The sequence below is a fragment of the Thalassophryne amazonica genome, chromosome 17 (genome assembly GCF_902500255.1).
Source record: "Thalassophryne amazonica chromosome 17, fThaAma1.1, whole genome shotgun sequence".
Taxonomy (NCBI): Eukaryota; Metazoa; Chordata; class Actinopteri; order Batrachoidiformes; family Batrachoididae; genus Thalassophryne; species Thalassophryne amazonica.
In genome coordinates this window covers 52,337,035-52,358,316 of record NC_047119.1, presented here as the reverse complement: position 1 = coordinate 52,358,316, position 21,282 = coordinate 52,337,035, and the positions used below count along the sequence as shown (strand labels likewise).

The window sequence follows — 21,282 nt, the reverse complement described above, 5'->3', positions numbered from 1 at the left end:
AAAAACAAAACAGCAGTTTAGTTTCTGAGATTACAAAGAAGCGAGGTAACTCTGTAACTTCACTGCTGTGGGGATGGGGGGTGTCCAGAGTGGACAGAAACAAACAAATTATACAACTGATGGAAAAATCACCATCAAATATTTTGATAATCAACTAATTGTTTTACATATTAATCAATGAGAAATGAATTTCAAATTTGGACTTGTTACAGGTTCCAGTGTTTTGTCGTTTAAATTGACCAACCGGAGGCCAGAAGTACTTGAATCCTTTAAATGCACCCTCAAAACACACTTCTGTTTATAATTAATGTTCATTTTAACTTGTTTTAAATTAACATTTTTATACTGTGTATATATTTGATTCTAATGTTGTCTGTTTTGTGATTTGATTTTTTTCTTAAATCTGTGGTATTTTTATGTTAAAAAATTGTCAAGCACATTGAAATGTATCTACCCTGAAAGTGCAATATAAAAACAGTTATCACATTATTTGCATTATTATTATTGTTATTATACTGCTTACCAGATTAGTCCGGTTTAAACCACTTAATGACTGAAACATATTAAACCAGATATCAGTTCATTATTCTAACCAGGCACAAGCTGTTCTTAAGTATTAGTGAAATGATTCCAAACTAAGACAGGATCATTGTGAAGAATTAACTATTTAAGCTGTTTTGGCGTGGCTAAATCCGATTTAGACCAGTTTTCAAAATTGACTGACTCAAATTGTTGTTGACGTGCTTGAAATATTTCTTAACTTATTCAAAAGTGGGTTTCAACCAAATCAAATGATTTGTTCTGATAAATAAAATAAAATAATAATCTCTAAACTTGTTCCAACAATTCTAAATCAACAGAAAACAGGTTGAGATTAGATTTCATCCAGCTAAATGTGAGATAATCTGGTCCAACGTTGGGAAACTGATGGGACATTTCTAAAAGTAATTTTCAGACATTTCATAGACCAAGGGGTTAAATGATTAATCACACTAACAGATTAATTGGTAAAGATGACAAGAAGCAAACCAAAAAGTTTGGACTGATCATTCAAAGCAGAGCGCTGCGATGAGGATTTTTACCGGTTGAATGGAAATATAACTGTGACAGAATTCATAAAAATGTATAAAAGTTTCTAAATCTCACACAGTTTTCATTCTTGAAATATGAGTACCGACATGATTGCATCATCAACACATTGGTACGCATGTGCGCGCGCGCACACACACACACACACACACACACACACACACACACACACACACACACACACACACACACACACACACATTCTCTCCTCATGACATTTTTGCATGCACAAGCAAGCACGCAATCTCAGTAGAGTTTTTGGAAGGAACAGTTACAGTTCAGGTCAAAAACACCAGGTTTCTGCCAGAACAAACCAAACGGCTCCCTCCACTCGGGTCACGCACATGCTCTGCGGCTCAGTCAACAAGAACGCCAAACACCGTCTGTGGTCAAAGCCAAAGCACGGCCCCTGAGACAAAATCCCTTCTGGTGTGTCATAACAGACATGTTTTACAATAATGCGCATTTAAAAGCTCATCTTAAATTTGAATCATGGCCCCATGATATGCAACACACAATTACTGTCCACAGATGTTGCCGGGTGTTTGTGTTTTTTTTTTTTTTTTTTTAACTCATCTCCAGCCTAAATTTAGAAGCTGAGCATCTCTACTTGCTGTTTCAACTCTACTCTGGCCAATTTTTGTAAATCGTTTCAAGAGAATGACTAAAAAAAATGGGGTGGGTGTCAGAATCCTGTTGTCCACTCAAAGGAGCAAACAAATAACACTGAATTCAAAAGAGGTGTCGACACGCGACTCTTGCTGATTTATGTTGTGTAGCTTTTCTCAATCAGTCTCTCGGTCTTATATCTTGGGCTCAGTTTGTGTCTCTAACTGTGCTCGTGATGTGTTTTATTGTAGTCCATGATCTTTAGCTGCTGCTGTCGGGGCCTTGGTGAGCCAGCGTGGCCCCGCCCTCCACCAGTGCCCACCCCTGCCTTTCTGCGTGGGCTTCCCTGGGTGGAAGACTGCTGCTTTGACAGAGAAGGGGGCTCCTTGGTCAGCACAGTGAGAGGGCTCTGTGGTGAGGCGGTGGCAGGCGTGGGTGATGGAGTCAGAAAAGTGGGAGGCGCAGGGTTGACCATGTCGTCTTCTGTGCAGGGCAGCTCCACACAGAGCTCAGTCTTCAACCCCTGCGCAAGGCTGGTCAGGCGCGGCAGGGGCTCCTCCTCGTCACACTGGCTCTCGCTCTTGTTGCGGAAAAGCTCGCGCGCCCTCAAACCCAGGAAGCTTTTCGTGCTGGGGTAGGAGCCCACGGTGAGTGGGGCGTCAGATGGCGGCAGGGGTGGAAACGGGCTGACGTGGGAGCAGGACAGAGAGGGCTCCACCAGCAGAGGCGGGATGAGGTCCTGGCTGCCGTTGAGAGAGCCGCTCGCCTTTGATTGCCCTGGAGATAAAGTGCTGCCGTTGCCCAGAGGGGAACCATGCAGTGTTTGTCTGTCCACCTCTTTCTTAACGTGGGCTTCAATTGGTCCATCTGCCACTGTGACACTGTGGAGGGGGAAAAACAAAAAAAGTTCATGATGAGACTGATAAAGTTTTAATCATGATATTTTAGCCACACAAAGCCATGTTTCCTTCAGCACCTGATCTCTCAACCAATTTATTTCTGCTTTCAATCCTGTTTATTTCTCAAAAACACAAGAAATTATTTTGGTGAAATGTGGTGAAGGGGTTCATGGGTGATGCAGGTTTTGGTCTGTGAGCCAGTAGACAGTTTTGATCAGTACCACTTAAGGGAACTAAATAACACAATCCAGCCTCGGTACACCATGGTTGGCACAAACATGTATGGTAGCCATTCCAGGGAGGTAGCTGTAGCCAGGTAGCAGTCAACAATTTAAAAATGCACTAACTATATTGAAAAGTATACCACATTATTTGTCTGATCATAAAGATTCCACAAAGGAATAAGTTGCACTATCTATGACTGAATGTTATTGATTTACGGGGTAAAAACAGAAAATAGTGTCAAAGCTCAAGTTTGTTCATGGGTAAAAACTTAAAGTTGGTACAATTTTGGTAAAACATGATGCAAATCATTGGTTTAGTTCAGTGGTGTCCAAACTATTCCATAAAGGCCAAGAGGGTGCAGGTTTTCTTTGCAGCCACTGACTCCAGCAGGTGATTTCACTGATGAACTCATCCCATCTGCTCAAAGTGACGTAAATCAGTGAAATCACCTGCTGGAGTCAGTGGCTGCAAAGAAAACCTACACCCTCTCAGCCCTTTATGGAATAGTTTGGACACCACTGATTTAGTTAAGGTTTTGAAAAGGAATAGTTTGCACCACCTGCTTAGTTATGTTACAGGGTGACGCATGCATATCATGTTTCCAATGGACGTCGACCTTGTTTGATCTTACTTACTTTGGAGACCAAACATTCAACAGTCAAACCTATTCATTAATTAATCTGTTTAGCTCACCAATAGTGTGCATCACTTTTTTTTTTTAAACCAAAACTGGAGCGACTTTAGCTTTTGACCCCTGTACAAACTGAAATTAACCTTTGTGACAATTTTGCCATTTTTACCCCATAACATTCAGTCACAGATAGTCCAAACTATTAACTTTTTGGAATCTCTATGATCAGACAAATAATGTGGCATACATTTCAATATGATTAGACCATTTAGAAATTTTGACCCATGCGTAATTCTTCATTGACCCTCAACCTGGCTACAGTTTCCACCCTGGAATGGCCACCATACATTTGTATAGGTCATGGTATACTGCGGCTGGATTGTAAGCTTTATTTAGTTCCTTTAAGTGGTACTGATTAAGTTAAAATTGTCTATTGGCTCATGGACCAGTAAGACCTCTAAAGGAAGGGCTGATGAGATTTTCAACTAGATACAGAACTAGGATCACTGGAAGAAGAAAAAACAAAACAGCTAAAAAGAGGAATTCTGGGCCTCAGCGGAGGTTCCTCTGATAAACACACGTGAGCATCATTACACACCAGCAATATACCAGTCAACAGTCAAAATCACTGTCAGTTCTATATGTTGACATGTGTAAGACCCCAGTTGTAAATACTGAAAAAAGACCCCCTCCCCCCCAAAAAATGTTACTCCAAAAATAAAACATTGGTGGCTTCATAAGATTATTTACTGTAAGTTTGAAATGCCTAAGGTTGTTTCGTAGTAAATGCAACATTTATTGGAACGCCGACTACTGTGTAAATTGTACTCTGGATTTTTAATCTCATTGGTAAAGAAACTCCTCAAGACTGACATTCACCCTTCACAGCAGAATATGGAAATGAATGAATTTATGCTGCATTTGTGTGGAGGAGAAGCTCATCATATTTTGAATTCATGGCAAAAGAAACTACAATCTTAAAAATGTAATTGAGTCAGTTCAGATGGATCAAGCATGCACACAGAGACTTACCTGGAATCGGCACAGGTCTGTGTCACGGCTCTTCCCCCCGGCAATGAGGCGGAGGCGCTGCAGGCTGGAGCCTCGATCTCCACTCTGCTGTAGAGCTGCAGGAGTTCAGTCTGCAGTAGCTGGGTGATCCGTCTCTGAGCCCGATACCTGCAGTCTGAGGCCTGAAGCTCAGCCCTGTGCAGAGACAAACGGGAGACAAAAAGAGGGCCAAAAATGAAATAAATAAAATACTAAAAATCAGCAGCTTTTTGTGTAAACAGAGACACTTTCTATTACAACAGATCACCCTGCACCCCCCTGTTAAACGCACTTGGCTTGACACTTTACATCCTCCAGGAACTTTTTCTGCTCAGTGATAAGGTGTTCCTTTTTGGAGAGGTGCGCCTCCAGCTCGCCGACTCTCTGCTGCGCCGCCTCCAGTTTCTGTCCCTGAACCAGCAGATTCAGCTTCAGTGTCTCCACCTCTTTCTCGTAAGACATCTGGAGCATCTGGACCTCCTATTGATGAATCCACGGCGCCGAAAAGAGCAGAAGATGCAAATGAAACCACAAGAGAATTAATTGACAATCTGTAGTGCATTATACAACATTAACTACTCGACATCCATAAAATACACACAGACCAAAGTGACTTGTCAAATAAGTGATGTGATAATAGCTCGCTGAGCACACGGGGCTTCAGTGAGATGGTTGGACTCGACACACAACAAACCCAATTAGTGTCCCTTTTTTCAGCTCATGATGTCGTCTCTGTGTCTGTCGTTCACACTGGTGCACCTACTTCTTTTCATTACAGCGTACCTTTGTGCTGTCTGGGCCGGCGTGCTGCAACTCCTGCATGGAGAGTTTGTGTGCCTCCCCCAGGAGCAGCAGCTGCTTGTTCAGGAAGCTCATCTGCTGCTGCGTGCGCTCACTGCTGCTCAGCTGAAGGACACAAAAGACGAAGAAAAAAAAAAAAATAGATGTCGGCAAATCAGCAATTATACCACAAATCAGAACTGGAGATTAGAGATTAGGTGGCATCAAAGTGGGACAGAAAAATCCTTTTGTCTTGTGTAGAAAGCTTAAATTAAGGATTCAACAAGGCTAGAAATGAAACTACTTTCACTTAAGTGAGTTGAAAAATAAACCTGAAGTACACAAGTTAAAAACTTGTATACTTGCCAAAACATGATATTGAGAAAATATACTAAAAACTATTAAGTGGCTCCAAACAGTTAACGTTACTGACTCAAGTGGAAGACAATTTTAGGATTTCAGCTTAGTCTGGGTCCAAAGACTGAAACAGACAAACTCCAGGGGTCAGAAAACAACCTGATGGTCAGTAAACCAAAAATAGAGCGGCACAGACGAGTTCTCCAAGGCAACCAAGCCTTTGGTTAGGGTTAAGTCGAAAGAGAATTAGCAGGATAATGATGGAGATGTGTTTTTGTAATTCCCCATATCTGACAACCATTTAAAGGTGGCATCATTAATCTTTATGAAAAAGCAGGAGTTCAGATTCAACAATAAATGTCCTGCTGAAAAATCCTCAATGACACCTTGAATTATCTGCAGTAACATGAGGAACAAACTTAGCTAATATTGGTTTGTTAACAACAGTTGCAGGTGGCAGACAGAGTTTGTCTGATTACAACAGGAGGTGACCTTCATTTGTGGTTAATGTTTTATTACCGACATTACTTTTTGGAACAGAAACCACACACAAACACACATTCATCTTCAATCGCTTATCCAAGATCAGGTCGCGGGGGGGCTGGAGCCTATCCCAGCAGTCATAGGGTGTGAGGCGGGGTACACCATGGACAGGACACCATTCTGTCGCAGGGCCACATATAGACAAACACATTCACACCCGCGCACACGCCGACAGACAATTTAAACTTTCCAATTCCTCTAACCTGCATGTCTTTGAATGTGACAGGAAGCCGGAGAACCCGGCAGGAACTCACGCAAACATGAGGAGAACATGCAAAATCCACACAGAAAGGCCACACATGGGAATCGATCCCATGACGTCACCGTGCTGAACTGTGACTTGGTGAATTAAATTTTGCTTTACTTTCAATTCCAAGCAACTGGCAAGTTTTTGGAAATATTCAAATTACTTGAGAATCTGAGGGAGGTATTGGAGTGTTTGGATTTGTGATCGTCCTGATCCAATACCAAGATCCAGGACACTATTAGAAGAGTATCTGCATGTGGTGAAGGTGTTGAACTTGCAGAAGTATTAACTTATGTCTGCAGTGACGTTCATGTCTCTGGGTCTTTGGTCATGGATCAGGCAATTCTTTACCTTAATGGTCATCTGGTTGAGGAGGTGACCAGTGTGGCAGACTTTGTTACTGGCTCTCTGCAGCTCCGCCTCCAGTTCATCCATCCGTTTTTGATGCTCCTGCAACTTGCTCTAAAGAGAAGAAAGGGATCCAAATTCACAATCACATGTGGCCTACAAGTATCAAATCTAAAACAAACACCCCGACTGTTTCACTGAAACGTACCTTATTTCACAGCTTTTGGCAGCCGACCTTGTTTGATGCTGACCACAACCTCAGTTTTTTTCAGTAAAAAAGTAGACTTATGGCATAGCATTCACTTGTGAAAATAAAGGAAACTTGCAGCTAAAGCACCAACCATCCAACAAACACGGGCAAAAACACATCCAAAGCATTTCCAAAAGGAGTGTACATTCATGTATATATTTATAAGTGAACATGGAGTAGCTCTTGTCAGAGTAACTGTGTGTGTGTGTGTGTGTGTGTGTGTGTGTGTGCGTGCGCACGCGTGTGTGTACCTGCAGCTCCTGATTCTTGGTGTAGTAGTCATCTCGTCCCTGCTGCAGCTGTCTGATCTGACTGTGCAATTTTGTCACCACCGTCTCCCGGTCGTCCCACAGCTGCCTGTATCGCTGCTGCTCCACCTGCAGACTGTCCCTCAGGGACATGATCTCCACATTCTGCAAGTTCTGTTGGTCCTTCTGTGCACACACACACACGCACACACATACATACACACACTAAGAAAAATGTACAACACATTTTAAGTGTTTTTTTTTTGGACCCAAATATAGATTCATGCAATTCTGCTTGTAAACTTTCTTTTGAACACACTTTTTAACTGAATTGGTCTTTTGGTGGTTTGCACTTGTACACTCATTTATTCAACCAAAACACAATCAAATCCAATGCACCCTTGTAGAAAATGAATTATCCTTTGAGGTGACTGTTTCATGAATACACCTGTGCGCAGCATTTGTTGTCAGGCTTTACAGCTGCCCTGTAACAGTCATGTTTTGAAAACCAAGCAGTTTGGGACACACACACACACACACACACACACAGCAATGTAATCGAAAAATCTGCATCGTCTAACTGGAATGTGTCTTATGAGACCCAACTGAGTTGAAGATTTAACATCCCTTATTGATCACCAAATGTCTGATAAATTTGGAGGTACTGATGAGGCGTTTAGCAGGCTGACATCATTAATAGGTGGCTGGCACAATTTTGTAGACAGCAAGACTTTAGCTTTATTGATAACTAGCCTTCGTGCTGGGGCCGCTGTGGCTTGCTGATGTCAGACGGCCTCCACCCTACTGGGAAAGCCGCCGCCATCTTGTCTGCGAACATAGATAGGCCACTGAGCAGGTGAACTGAGACCCTGCAAGGCTTATGACAAATGTGGAGGTGGAATCGATTAGCTTAGTGGGGAAATCAGTGGAGAAAATCCAGTATGGTGATAGTGCAGTTTATCTGACAGGGAGGGAAATTCAACAAGTTGAGACTGTGGCCTGATTCCGTAGACGTGTCCATAAAAATCATAGAGGGATATGCTTTGCAAACTTAATATCCATTACTACATTGGATGATGCTGAAATTGAGGATGGCCTAGTGGTTGTTCCATCAATAGCAAAGATTTTGTGTCTGCGACCTACAACGCGCATGGAATGTCTCAAACTTAAACCTACTTCTAGGCATCTTATATATGCAACTCTGGAACCACCCCTAAATCCAAACAGTTCAACTGTCAACCCTACTGAGGTCCTTAGTCTGGGTCTCATTAACATAAGATCACTGTCCTCAAAATCATTGCTGATTAATGATCTAATTGTTGATCATCACTTAGATATGATTGGGTTATGTGAAACCTGGCTTAAACCTACAGCTGTCCTCCCCTTAAATGAGGCCTGCCCACCAGCATATACATTTAGTCACATCCCTTGTGAAGCGAAGCAAGGTGGTGGAGTTGCTCTTATTGACAAACCTAGGTTTAGCTTATTAGCTGTTGGAGGTCACAAATATCACTCGTTTGAGCATCTGATTCTCCGCTCTGCTCAGGATAGTACACATTGCCAAGGTCAGAAGAATAAAAACTGCCGTATTACTTTGTCACTGTATATAGGCCTCCTGGCCCATATGCTGAATTCTTAGATGAATTTGGTGCGTTCATCTCTAACTTGTCAACTAGTGCAGATAACATTCTGATCATTGGTGACTTTAACGTTCATATAAATAAGCCTTCTGATCCCCTCTGCAAATCATTTATGGAAATTGTGGATGCATTAGGATTTCGGCAATGCATCCGGGACTCGACGCACATTAGTGGAAATACCCTGGATCTGGTTCTCGTGTGTGGTATTGCTGTCACGAATATTGACATCATGCCTCTTATATCAGTGGTGTCTGATCACTCACTTATTAAGTTTATAGTTTCGCTGCCGTGTTTAGTGGAACAACAACCTTATCTATCACTACAGCGATGCATCAACTCCTCAACAAAGCCTGAACTCGAAGCTAGACTGCCTGATGTCTTAGCTTCACATGTGGCAAATACCCAATCGGCAGACAGACTTGTGGATAGTTTAAACTTAGTGCTCAAAACTACACTCGACATGACTGCACCACCTGTGTTAAAACTGCGCTCCCCCAAATCACAGTCACCTTGGTTCAATGATTACCTGCGTGACCTCAAGCATACGGCAAGAGGTCTAGAACGGAAATTACATAGTTCAAAATTAGAAGTATTCCACCTTGCGTGGCATGATGCTATCTTAGACTATAAGCATGCATTACTGGCAACAAAGCGGACCTATTACTCTGATTTGATCAACAAAAACAAGCATAACTCAAAGTTCTTGTTCGACACGGTGGCAACACTTATTCATGGACAACCACCTGTAGTTCGCTCTCCTTTTACAGCACAAGATTTCCTGGATTACTTTGAGAAGAAAACAGAAGACATTAGGTTAAACATATCCCAGCATGCCTTAACCCACCCACTACACCCTGCTATTGAGGTGGGCGCCATTACTGAGATATTACCTAGATTTACAGAATTTGATAGTATCTCACTAGGCATGCTGACGAAACTCGTAACATCAATAAAAAGCACAACTATCTGTCTGTCTATCTGATCCTATACCAACAAAACTGTTTAAGGACCTGTGGCCCACTCTTTGGCTGACTATACTGGAAATTATTAATCTTTCTTTAACTTCTGGAACTGTTCCTAAATGTTTCAAATCTGCAGTGATTAAACCATTACTTAAGAAACCTAATCTTGACCCTAGTGTACTGAAAAACTATTGGCCGATATCAAATCTATCATTTTGCTCTAAAATTCTGGAAAAAGTGGTGTCATGGCAGCTCGTGGACTATCTTACTGAGAATAATCTCTCTGAGCCACTTCAGTCTGCTTTTAGAAAATATCATTCCACAGAGACTGCTCTTGCAAAAGTGGTGAATGATCTTCTGCTTACAATGGATTCGGACACCACTACGGTTTTGTTTTCTTATTTACATCACGTCTTCTGTTGCACCTTGCGAGAAAGCGTCTTCGGTTTTTTCCCCCCACTCTCCACGCAGCGGACAATCGGAAAACATGATGTCAATGTGTGCAAGAGACCACTGTATGGAGTGTGCATTCGTAGCATCTTATTGCGAGATGCTGTGGCGGGAAACATTAGATAACGAATATCGTATCGATTAACATGCCTTTTGAAGAATATATTGAACAGAATGTCTTTTCTAAAACCTCTGAAACCGGGCCACATACCAGGGAAAGCGCCAGTCAAACGCAAAGCATCAACCCCTGCAAGTGTAGAAACTTCAAAGAAGAGGTATGAAGAGAAAGGAAGAGAGATGACGTTTGTGAGTAGCTGGACACAGGATTATCCATCGCTGGAGCATAAGGAAGAGGACAACAACATACTGCCATGTCTGTCGGGATTTTCCTTCAATTGCAGACCATTTTTTAAATGTTGAAATAAAAGAATTTGATTTGCTTTATACAATATATACTGGCAAGTGATCATGCATTGAACAGTGATGAATTCAGAAAACACACAGGAGAGAAGCAGATGCATATTGGCATTTACCAATTATTTAAATTTTTTCCCCAATTATGAACAATCGCAGGAGAGAAACATTATGAGCTATGTCTTGGTTTATGGATTAAAAGGCTGGAGGCTATACATGCAATATGTAATAAAATTAATTTTTTGGAAATTGAATTTTACCACCAACACAGGAGAGTGACAGTCTTAACGTTTTCATGAAGTGATATGTCACAGCAAAGTAGATGTGATAAATATTTAATTTGAATCTCAGTCCCAGAAAATGTTGAAATGTAAGGGTTTGTCTATTTCAGCTGCAATTCTTATATTCTTCTTTATATTAAAGTTAAAGTACTTACAAACAAAAGAAGTATGACAGGATTTAATTAAGTGACAAGTCAGAGCAAAGTATATGTGATAAATATTTAATTTGAATCTCACTCACGGGTTGTCCGGACAACCAGCTTTTCCAATAGGACAAGAAAACTTCAAGGGTTACTTGTCCTATGGACAAGTACACTAAAAAGCTTAATGTCAATGCCTGTTGACCAGTCGTTCTCACTGTGTTTTGCACAGTAACACTACCTCAAACCTTAGAGACATGAAATTTGGGGTTCCACAAGGGTCTGTCTAATGGCCCCCTGCTTTTCTCCCTTTATATAGCACCCCTTGGGCACATATTGCGGTGTTTTGGGATTACCTTTCACTGCTATGCTGATGATATTCAGTTATACATGCTGGTAACTGCTGGTAATCTCGTTCACATAAAATCCTCAGAAGATTGCCTTGCATCAGTGAGAAGTTGGATGTCTAGAAACTTCCCACTTTTAAACTCTGATAAGAATGAAATGATGGTTCTTGGTCCAGTGAGACATCGGCATCAATTTGACCAGTTAACGCTTAGCCTAGGCTCTGATCCTACATTGTCCTTTGACCTCCACATTAGAAATATTATGAGGACTGCTTTCTTCCACCTGTGAACTATAGCGAAGATTCGTCCCATCCTGTCTATGGCTGATGCTGAGACCCTGATCCATGCATTTATCTCTTCTAGATTGGACTACTGCAATGTTCCATTTTCTGGTTTACGGCAGTCCAGTATTAGGGCTCTCCAACTGGTTCAAAATGCTAGAGCCAGATTTTTGACATGAAGCAGAACATTCGACCACTTTACACCCATTTTGGCATCCCTTCACTGGCTTTCTGTCCCAGTGAGATCAGATTTTAAGGTTCTGCTACTAGTCTATAAAATTGTTCAGAGACTGGCACCTCCCTACCTAGCTGACCTAATTAAACATTACGTACTGGCCCGGGCTTTGCGTTCTCAGGGTGCAGGACCACTTTGTGTCCCTAGGGTGAATAAGAAGTCTGCAGGTCACAGAGCTTTCTCTTATCATGCCCCTGTTCTGTGGAATGATCTCCCTGTGTCAATAAAACAGATTCTGTGGAGACTTTCAAGTCCAGACTTAAGACACACTTATTTTCCCTTTCGTAAGGCTAGCATACCGGTACAGTTTTGTTTTACACTTTTACTCTTTTAATTCATTTTATTAGGAAATGGAGCATGCCGCGGCTTCAACTTTACCTAAAATCTGGGTCTTTTAGTGAAGCTTAGGGCTAGTGGCCGGCGATCACCTTTGTAATTCTTCTGTTTTTCTTGTTGTTTAATGCTGACAAATGATACTGTATTTCTTGTCTTTCTGATGCCTGATTTTTTTTTTCTCTCTCTCTGTTTAAGGTGCAGCTCCATCCAGAGATGGGGGTTGTATTTGTGCTGGCAACCCTCATGTCCTGTGCACCAACAGCATTTCCTGTATATTCGTTTTGTGAATTGTTCTGTAATTTATGTCTGTAGCATGGCCCAAGCAGAGGGTCACCCCTTTGAGTCTGGTCTGCTTGAGGTTTCTTCCTCAGAGGGAGTTTTTCCTTACCACTGTTGCTCTGGGGGTTAGTAAGGTTAGACCTTACTTGTGTGAAGCACCTTGAGGCACCTCTGTTGGCACTATATAAATGAAAATAAATTGAAATTGAGGTCTTATTTCTCTGAGACCCATGTCCATCTTTATGAACAGCATAAGCTGGGCTCATCAAGTTTACACTCCGTCACGTGCCATCGTTTTTGGGTTTTTATTTATTCATTATTCTATGGTCCTGTCACATTTTTTACTTAGTGTGGGCTCATTTTTCACTTTGTCTGCCAGTTGGACACCTCTATGGAAACAGCACAATGATGGCCAGAAGTAGGTTGAACTCAAAAATGTTTTTTGTGCACTATAACACCGATGTACCATATTTACTCCATTAAAAGACCCCTTCCCCATTCAGGGATGAGAATGGGCAAAGAAAAAGGAAAAAAACAACAAAAAAACCCCTCAAAATCAGCGGGGGCACGGGGGGGGGGGGGGGGGTTCACTGTAGGCTCCCAGCAGGATCCAGGGCCAGCACCCCTGGTTGGGCCCACAGGTTTTGAGCATTTTAGAACCATTTTGGGGCCACTAGAGAGACCTAATGTCATGAGTTTCCATTTTATGTTTTTTGCATGTTGGGGTATGTGGAAACCTGACTGTAATAATAGAATCTGTCTATGCACACCTTCTTTTAGTGATACCTGCCTTGTGCTGTAGCATATGTACTTACTATAAATGCCATAGCATTGGGCAAATATTGCTGAACTTGCCAAAACTATTCTTTAAGTGTCTTTCCTTAAGTTGCAATGAGCTCTGAAAAATTACTGAAACTTGATGCAAGTATGTGTAAATCTAAATCACACCATGCAAGTCTGCAGCCCGACTACTTATGTCAGTCAGCAGGAAAACCCCACAGGCACATACAGCATACAATCATTAAAAAGCACACGTCCTGTGCACCAGCTGTACTGCAGTCTGTGAATTCACCAAAATAAATATAAAATTGATGCAGGACGATTTCAGCATGCGGCCAAAATATATTTTGTCATTTTTGAATGGTTTATCTATTAAAGAGTAAAAACTGAAGGAAATCAATTGTAAATCCTGAAAGAAGTTTCTGTAGGAAGTATTTTAGTCGTAAGGTCAAGTGAAAGGGGCAAGTGCTGGCTTTTTAAATACTTGAAACATGCTGGACTCATCGAGAGTATTTAGTACTGCTATAATGGACTGATGCAGCAGATGGCAGCAATGCATCGATAAGCATGCTGACAGCCGTTATATGCCACAAAAGAAGAAGGCGGCTCTGTTTTTCTCCACAGGGTCACTTTTTCAGAAAAAGCGTATTTCGTGTCAAACTAAAGCCATAAAATATACACACATTATATATATATACACCAAAAATATAAACGCAACACTTTTGGTTTTGCTCCCATTTTGTATGAGATGAACTCAAAGATCTAAAACTTTTTCCACATACACAATATCACCATTTCCCTCAAATATTGTTCACAAACCAGTCCAAATCTGTGACAGTGAGAACTTCTCCTTTGCTGAGATAATCCATCCCACCTCACAGGTGTGCCATATCAAGATGCTGATTAGACACCATGATTAGTGCACAGGTGTGCCTTAGACTGTCCACAATAAAAGGCCACTCTGAAAGGTGCAGTTTTATCATACAGCACAACGCCACAGATGTCGCAAGATTTGAGGGAGCGTGCAATTGGCATGCTGACAGCAGGAATGTCAACCAGAGCTGTTGCTCGTGTATTGAAGGTTCATTTCTCTACCATAAGCCGTCTCCAAAGGCGTTTCAGAGAATTTGGCAGTACATCCAACCAGCCTCACAACCACAGACCACGTGTAACCACACCAGCCCAGGACCTCCACATCCAGCATGTTCACCTCCAAGATCGTCTGAGACCAGCCACTCGGACAGCTGCTGAAACAATCGGTTTGCATAACCAAAGAATTTCTGCACAAACTGTCAGAAACCGTCTCAGGGAAGCTCATCTGCATGCTCGTCGTCCTCATCGGGGTCTCGACCTGACTCCAGTTCGTCGTTGTATCCGACTTGAGTGGGCAAATGCTCACATTTGCTGGCGTTTGGCACGTTGGAGAGGTGTTCTCTTCACGGATGAATCCCGGTTCACACTGTCCAGTGCAGATGGCAGACAGCGTGTGTGGCGTCATGTGGGTGAGCGGTTTTCTGATGTCAATGTTGTGGATCAAGTGGCCCATGGTGGCGGTGGGGTTATGGTATGGGCAGGCATCTGTTATGGACGAAGAACACAGGTGCATTTTAATTAATGGCATTTTGAATGGACAGAGATACCGTGACGAGATCCTGAGGCCCATTGTTGTGCCAGCCAAGAACATCACCATGTTGCAGCAGGATAATGCACGGCCCCATGTTGCAAGGATCTGTACACAATTCTTGCAAGCTTAAAATGTCCCAGTTCTTGCATGGCCGGCATAGTCACCGGACATGTCACCCATTGAGCATGTTTGGGATGCTCTGGACTGGCGTATACGACAGCGTGTACCAGTTCCTGCCAATATCCAGCAACTTCGCATAGCCATTGAAGAGGAGTGAACCAACATTCCACAGGTCACAATTGACAACCTGATCAACTCTATGCGAAGGAGATGTGTTGCACTGCATGAGGCAAATGGTGGTCACACCAGATACTGATTGGTATCCCCCCCCCCAATAAACCAAAACTGCACCTTTCAGAGTGGCCTTTTATTGTGGGCAGTCTAAAGCACACCTGTGCACTAATCATGGTGTCTAATGAGCATCTTGATATGGCACACCTGTGAGGTGGGATGGATTATCTCAGCAAAGGAGAAGTGCTCACTATCACAGATTTAGACTGGTTTGTGAACAATATTTGAGGGAAATGGTGATATTGTGTATGTGGAAAAAGTTTTAGATCTCTGAGTTCATCTCACACAAAATGGGAGCAAAACCAAAAGTGTTGCGTTTATATTTTTGTTGAGTGTATATATACATATATATATATATATACACACATACATACATACATATATACATATATCAAATCAAATCAATTTTATTTATATAGCGCCAAATCACAACAAACAGTTGCCCCAAGGCGCTTTATATTGTAAGGCAAGGCCATACAATAATTACGGAAAAACCCCAACGGTCAAAACGACCCCCTGTGAGCAAGCACTTGGCAACAGTGGGAAGGAAAAACTCCCTTTTAACAGGAAGAAACCTCCAGCAGAACCAGGCTCAGGGAGAGGCAGTCTTCTGCTGGGACTGGTTGGGGCTGAGGGAGAGAACCAGGAAAAAGACATGCTGTGGAGGGGAGCAGAGATCAATCACTAATGATTAAATGCAGAGTGGTGCATACAGAGCAAAAAGAGAAAGAAACACTCAGTGCATCATGGGAACCCCCCAGCAGTCTAAGTCTATAGCAGCATAACTAAGGGATGGTTCAGGGTCACCTGTTCCAGCCCTAACTATAAGCTTTAGCAAAAAGGAAAGTTTTAAGCCTAATCTTAAAAGTAGAGAGGGTGTCTGTCTCCTTGATCTGAATTGGGAGCTGGTTCCACAGGAGAGGAGCCTGAAAGCTGGAGGCTCTGCCTCCCATTCTACTCTTACAAACCCTAGGAACTACAAGTAAGCCTGCAGTCTGAGAGCGAAGCGCTCTATTGGTGTGATATGGTACTATGAGGTCCCTAAGATAAGATGGGACCTGATTATTCAAAACCTTATAAGTAAGAAGAAGAATTTTAAATTCTATTCTAGAATTAACAGGAAGCCAATGAAGAGAGGCCAATATGGGTGAGATATGCTCTCTCCTTCTAGTCCCTGTTAGCACTCTAGCTGCAGCATTTTGAATTAACTGAAGGCTTTTCGGGGAACTTTTAGGACAACCTGATAATAATGAATTACAATAGTCCAGCCTAGAGGAAATAAATGCATGAATTAGTTTTTCAGCATCACTCTGAGACAAGACCTTTCTAATTTTAGAGATATTGCGCAAATGCAAAAAAGCAGTCCTACATATTTGTTTAATATGCGCATTGAATGACATATCCTGATCAAAAATGACTCCAAGATTTCTCACAGTATTACTAGAGGTCAGGGTAATGCCATCCAGAGTAAGGATCTGGTTAGACACCATGTTTCTAAGATTTGTGGGGCCAAGTACAATAACTTCAGTTTTATCTGAGTTTAAAAGCAGGAAATTAGAGGTCATCCATGTCTTTATGTCTGTAAGACAATCCTGCAGTTTAGCTAATTGGTGTGTGTCCTCTGGCTTCATGGATAGATAAAGCTGGGTATCATCTGCGTAACAATGAAAATTTAAGCAATGCTGTCTAATAATACTGCCTAAGGGAAACATGTATAAAGTGAATAAAATTGGTCCTAGCACAGAACCTTGTGGAACTCCATAATTAACCTTAGTCTGTGAAGAAGATTCCCCATTTACATGAACAAATTGTAATCTATTAGATAAATATGATTCAAACCACCGCAGCACAGTGCCTTTAATACCTATGGCATGCTCTAATCTCTGTAATAAAATTTTATTGTCAACAGTATCAAAAGCAGCACTGAGGTCTAACAGAACAAGCACAGAGATGAGTCCACTGTCTGAGGCCATAAGAAGATCATTTGTAACCTTCACTAATGCTGTTTCTGTACTATGATGAATTCTAAAACATGACTGAAACTCTTCAAATAGACCATTCCTCTGCATATGATCAGTTAGCTGTTTTACAACTACCCTTTCAAGAATTTTTGAGAGAAAAGGAAGGTTGGAGATTGGCCTATAATTAGCTAAGATAGCTGGGTCAAGTGATGGCTTTTTAAGTAATGGTTTAATTACTGCCACCTTAAAAGCCTGTGGTACATAGCCAACTAATAAAGATAGATTGATCATATTTAAGATCGAAGCATTAATTAATGGTAGGGCTTCCTTGAGCAGCCTGGTAGGAATGGGGTCTAATAGACATGTTGATGGTTTGGAGGAAGTAACTAATGAAAATAACTCAGAACAATCGGAGAGAAAGAGTCTAACCAAATACCGGCATCACTGAAAGCAGCCAAAGATAACGATACATCTTTGGGATGGTTATGAGTAATTTTTTCTCTAATAGTTAAAATGTTATTAGCAAAGAAAGTAATGAAGTCATTACTAGTTAAAGTTAAAGGAATACTCGGCTCAATAGAGCTCTGGCTACAGTGCTGAAAAGAAACCTGGGGTTGTTCTTATTTTCTTCAATTAGTGATGAGTAGTAAGATGTCCTAGCTTTACGGAGGGCTTTTTTTTATAGAGCAACAGACTCTTTTTCCAGGCTAAGTGAAGATCTTCTAAATTAGTGAGACACCATTTCCTCTCCAACTTACGGGTTATTTGCTTTAAGCTGCGAGTTTGAGTTATACCACAGAGTCAGGCACTTCTGATTTAAAGCTCTCTTTTTCAGAGGAGCTACAGCATCCAAAGTTGTCTTCAATGAGGATGTAAAACTATTGACGAGATACTCTATCTCACTTACAGAGTTTAGGTAGCTACTCTGCACTGTGTTGGTATATGGCATTAGAGAACATAAAGAAGGAATCATATCCTTAAACCTAGTTACAGCGCTTTCTGAAAGACTTCTAGTGTAATGAAACTTATTGCCCACTGCTGGGTAGTCCATCAGAGTAAATGTAAATGTTATTAAGAAATGATCAGACAGAAGGGAGTTTTCAGGGAATACTGTTAAGTCTTCAATTTCCATACCATAAGTCAGAACAAGATCTAAGATATGATTAAAGTGGTGGGTGGACTCATTTACATTTTGAGCAAAGCCAATTGAGTCTAATAATAGATTAAATGCAGTGTTGAGGCTGTCATTCTCAGCATCTGTGTGGATGTTAAAATCAGCCACTATAATTATCTTATCTGAGCTAAGCACTAAGTCAGACAAAAGGTCTGAAAATTCACAGAGAAACTCACAGTAACGACCAGGTGGACGATAGATAATAACAAATAAAACTGGTTTTTGGGACTTCCAATTTGGATAGACAAGACTAAGAGTCAAGCTTTCAAATGAATTAAAGCTCTGTCTGGGTTTCTGATTAATTAATAAGCTGGAATGGAAGATTGCTGCTAATCCTCCGCCTCGGCCCGTGCTACGAGCATTCTGGCAGTTAGTGTGACTCGGGGATGTTGACTCATTTAAACTAACATATTCATCCTGCTGTAACCAGGTTTCTGTAAGGCAGAATAAATCAATATGTTGATCAATTATTATATCATTTACTAACAGGGACTTAGAAGAGAGAGACCTAATGTTTAATAGACCACATTTAACTGTTTTAGTCTGTGGTGCAGTTGAAGGTGCTATATTATTTTTTCTTTTTGAATTTTTATGCTTAAATAGATTTTTACTGGTTATTGGTGGTCTGGGAGCAGACACCGTCTCTACGGGGATGGGGTAATGAGGGGATGGCAGGGGGAGAGAAGCTGCAGAGAGGTGTGTAAGACTACAACTCTGCTTCCTGGTCCCAACCCTGGATAGTCACGGTTTGGAGGATTTAAGAAAACTGGCCAGATTTCTAGAAATGAGAGCTGCTCCATCCAAAGTGGGATGGATGCCGTCTCTCCTAACAAGACCAGGTTTTCCACAGAAGCTTTGCCAATTATCTATGAAGCCCACCTCATTTTTTGGACACCACTCAGACAGACAGCAATTCAGGGAGAACATGCGGCTAAACATGTCACTCCCGGTCCGATTGGGGAGGGGCCCAGAGAAAACTACAGAGTCCGACTTTGTTTTTGCAAAGTTACACACCAGTTCAATATTAATTTTAGTGACCTCCGATTGGCGTAACCGGGTGTCATTACAGCCGACGTGAATTACAATCTTTCCAAATTTACGCTTAGCCTTAGCCAGCAGTTTCAAATTTCCTTCAATGTCGCCTGCTCTGGCCCCCGGAAGACAGACTCGCCAATAACCAGAGTTTGATCCTCGGTGGGTGTGTCGCCGAGTGGGGAAAAACGGTTAGAAATGTGAACGGGTTGGCGGTGTACACAGGGCTTCTGTTTAGGGCTACGCTTCCTGCTCACAGTCACCCAGGTGGCCTGCTTTCCCGGCTGCTCGGGATCTGCTGGAAGGGAACTAACGGCGGCTAAGCTACCTTGGTCCGCACCGACTACAGGGGCCTGGCTAGCTGTAGAATTTTCCACGGTGCGGAGCCGAGTCCCCAATTCGCCCAGCCTGGCCTCCAAAGCTACAAATAAGCTACACTTATTACAAGTACCATTACTGCTAAAGGAGGCCGAGGAATAACATTTCACACCCAGAGCAGAAAAGTGCAGGAGAGACAGGAGAAGCCGCCATGCTAAATCGGCTAAGAGCTAGTAGCTGCGCTAAGCTAGCGGATTCCTAAAAACACACAAAGTGAATAATGTGTAAATAATTTAGAGGTGATTCAGCAGAGGGAGTGCTTTAGTTAAGGCATGTGAAGATTACACTGTGAAACAAATCGTTATCTAGTTAACTAGATCAATCTAACTGCGCAGATTAAACAGCTAACAGATACAGCAAAACACCGCTGTGCTCTGGAACAGGAAGTGATACAATACCACAATGAGAGCCAACCACCAGTAGAGGCCAGACATATATATATATATATAAACACAACACTTTTGGTTTTGCTCCCATTTTGTATGAGATGAACTCAAAGATCTAAAACTTTTTCCACATACACAATATCACCATTTCCCTCAAATATTGTTCACAAACCAGTCTAAATCTGTGATAGTGAGCACTTCTCCTTTGCTGAGATAATCCATCCCACCTCACAGGTGTGCCATATCAAGATGTTGATTAGACACCATGATTAGTGCACAGGTGTGCCTTAGACTGCCCACAATAAAAGGCCACTCTGAAAGGTGCAGTTTTATCACACAGCACAATGCTACAGATGTCGCAAGATTTGAGGGAGCGTGCAATTGGCATGCTGACAGCAGGAATGTCAACCAGAGCTGTTGCTTGTGTATTGAATGTTCATTTCTCTACCATAAGCCGTCTCCAAAGGTGTTTCAGAGAATTTGGCAGTACATCCAACCAGCCTCACAACCGCAGACCACGTGTAACCACACCAGCCCAGGACCACCACATCCAGCATGTTCACCTCCAAGATCGTCTGAAACCAGCCACTCGGACAGCTGCTGAAACAATCGGTTTGCATAACCAAAGAATTTCTGCACAAACTGTCAGAAACCATCTCAGCGAAGCTCATCTGCATGCTCGTCGTCCTCATCGGGGTCTCGACCTGACTCCAGTTCGTCGTTGTATCCGACTTGAGTGGGCAAATGCTCACATTTGCTGGCGTTTGGCACGTTGCAGAGGTGTTCTCTTCACGGATGAATCCCGGTTCACACTGTTCAGGGCAGATGGCAGACAGCATTTGTGGCGTCGTGTGGGTGAGCGGTTTTCTGATGTCAATGTTGTGGATCGAGTGGCCCATGGTGGCAGTGGGGTTATGGTATGGGCAGGCATCTGTTATGGACGAAGAACACAGGT

At 42.1% G+C, this 21,282-nt stretch overlaps 1 protein-coding gene across 2 annotated transcripts in view; it reads right to left on the bottom strand.

The window, feature by feature from the left end:
- Positions 1–954: 954 nt before the first annotated feature.
- The window catches only part of tsc1b (TSC complex subunit 1b), a 139,061-nt gene continuing 118,733 nt past the window's right edge, over positions 955–21,282 (bottom strand). For both annotated transcript variants that reach the window (XM_034192887.1, XM_034192888.1), the window contains exons 17-22: positions 7,280–7,462; positions 6,782–6,892; positions 5,287–5,409; positions 4,796–4,983; positions 4,486–4,659; positions 955–2,579 (exon numbers count right to left, since the gene is read on the bottom strand). In XM_034192887.1, the coding sequence (XP_034048778.1) occupies positions 1,919–2,579; positions 4,486–4,659; positions 4,796–4,983; positions 5,287–5,409; positions 6,782–6,892; positions 7,280–7,462 (1,440 nt within the window). In that variant the 3' untranslated portion in view covers positions 955–1,918. The remainder of the gene's footprint in view (positions 2,580–4,485; positions 4,660–4,795; positions 4,984–5,286; positions 5,410–6,781; positions 6,893–7,279; positions 7,463–21,282) is intronic.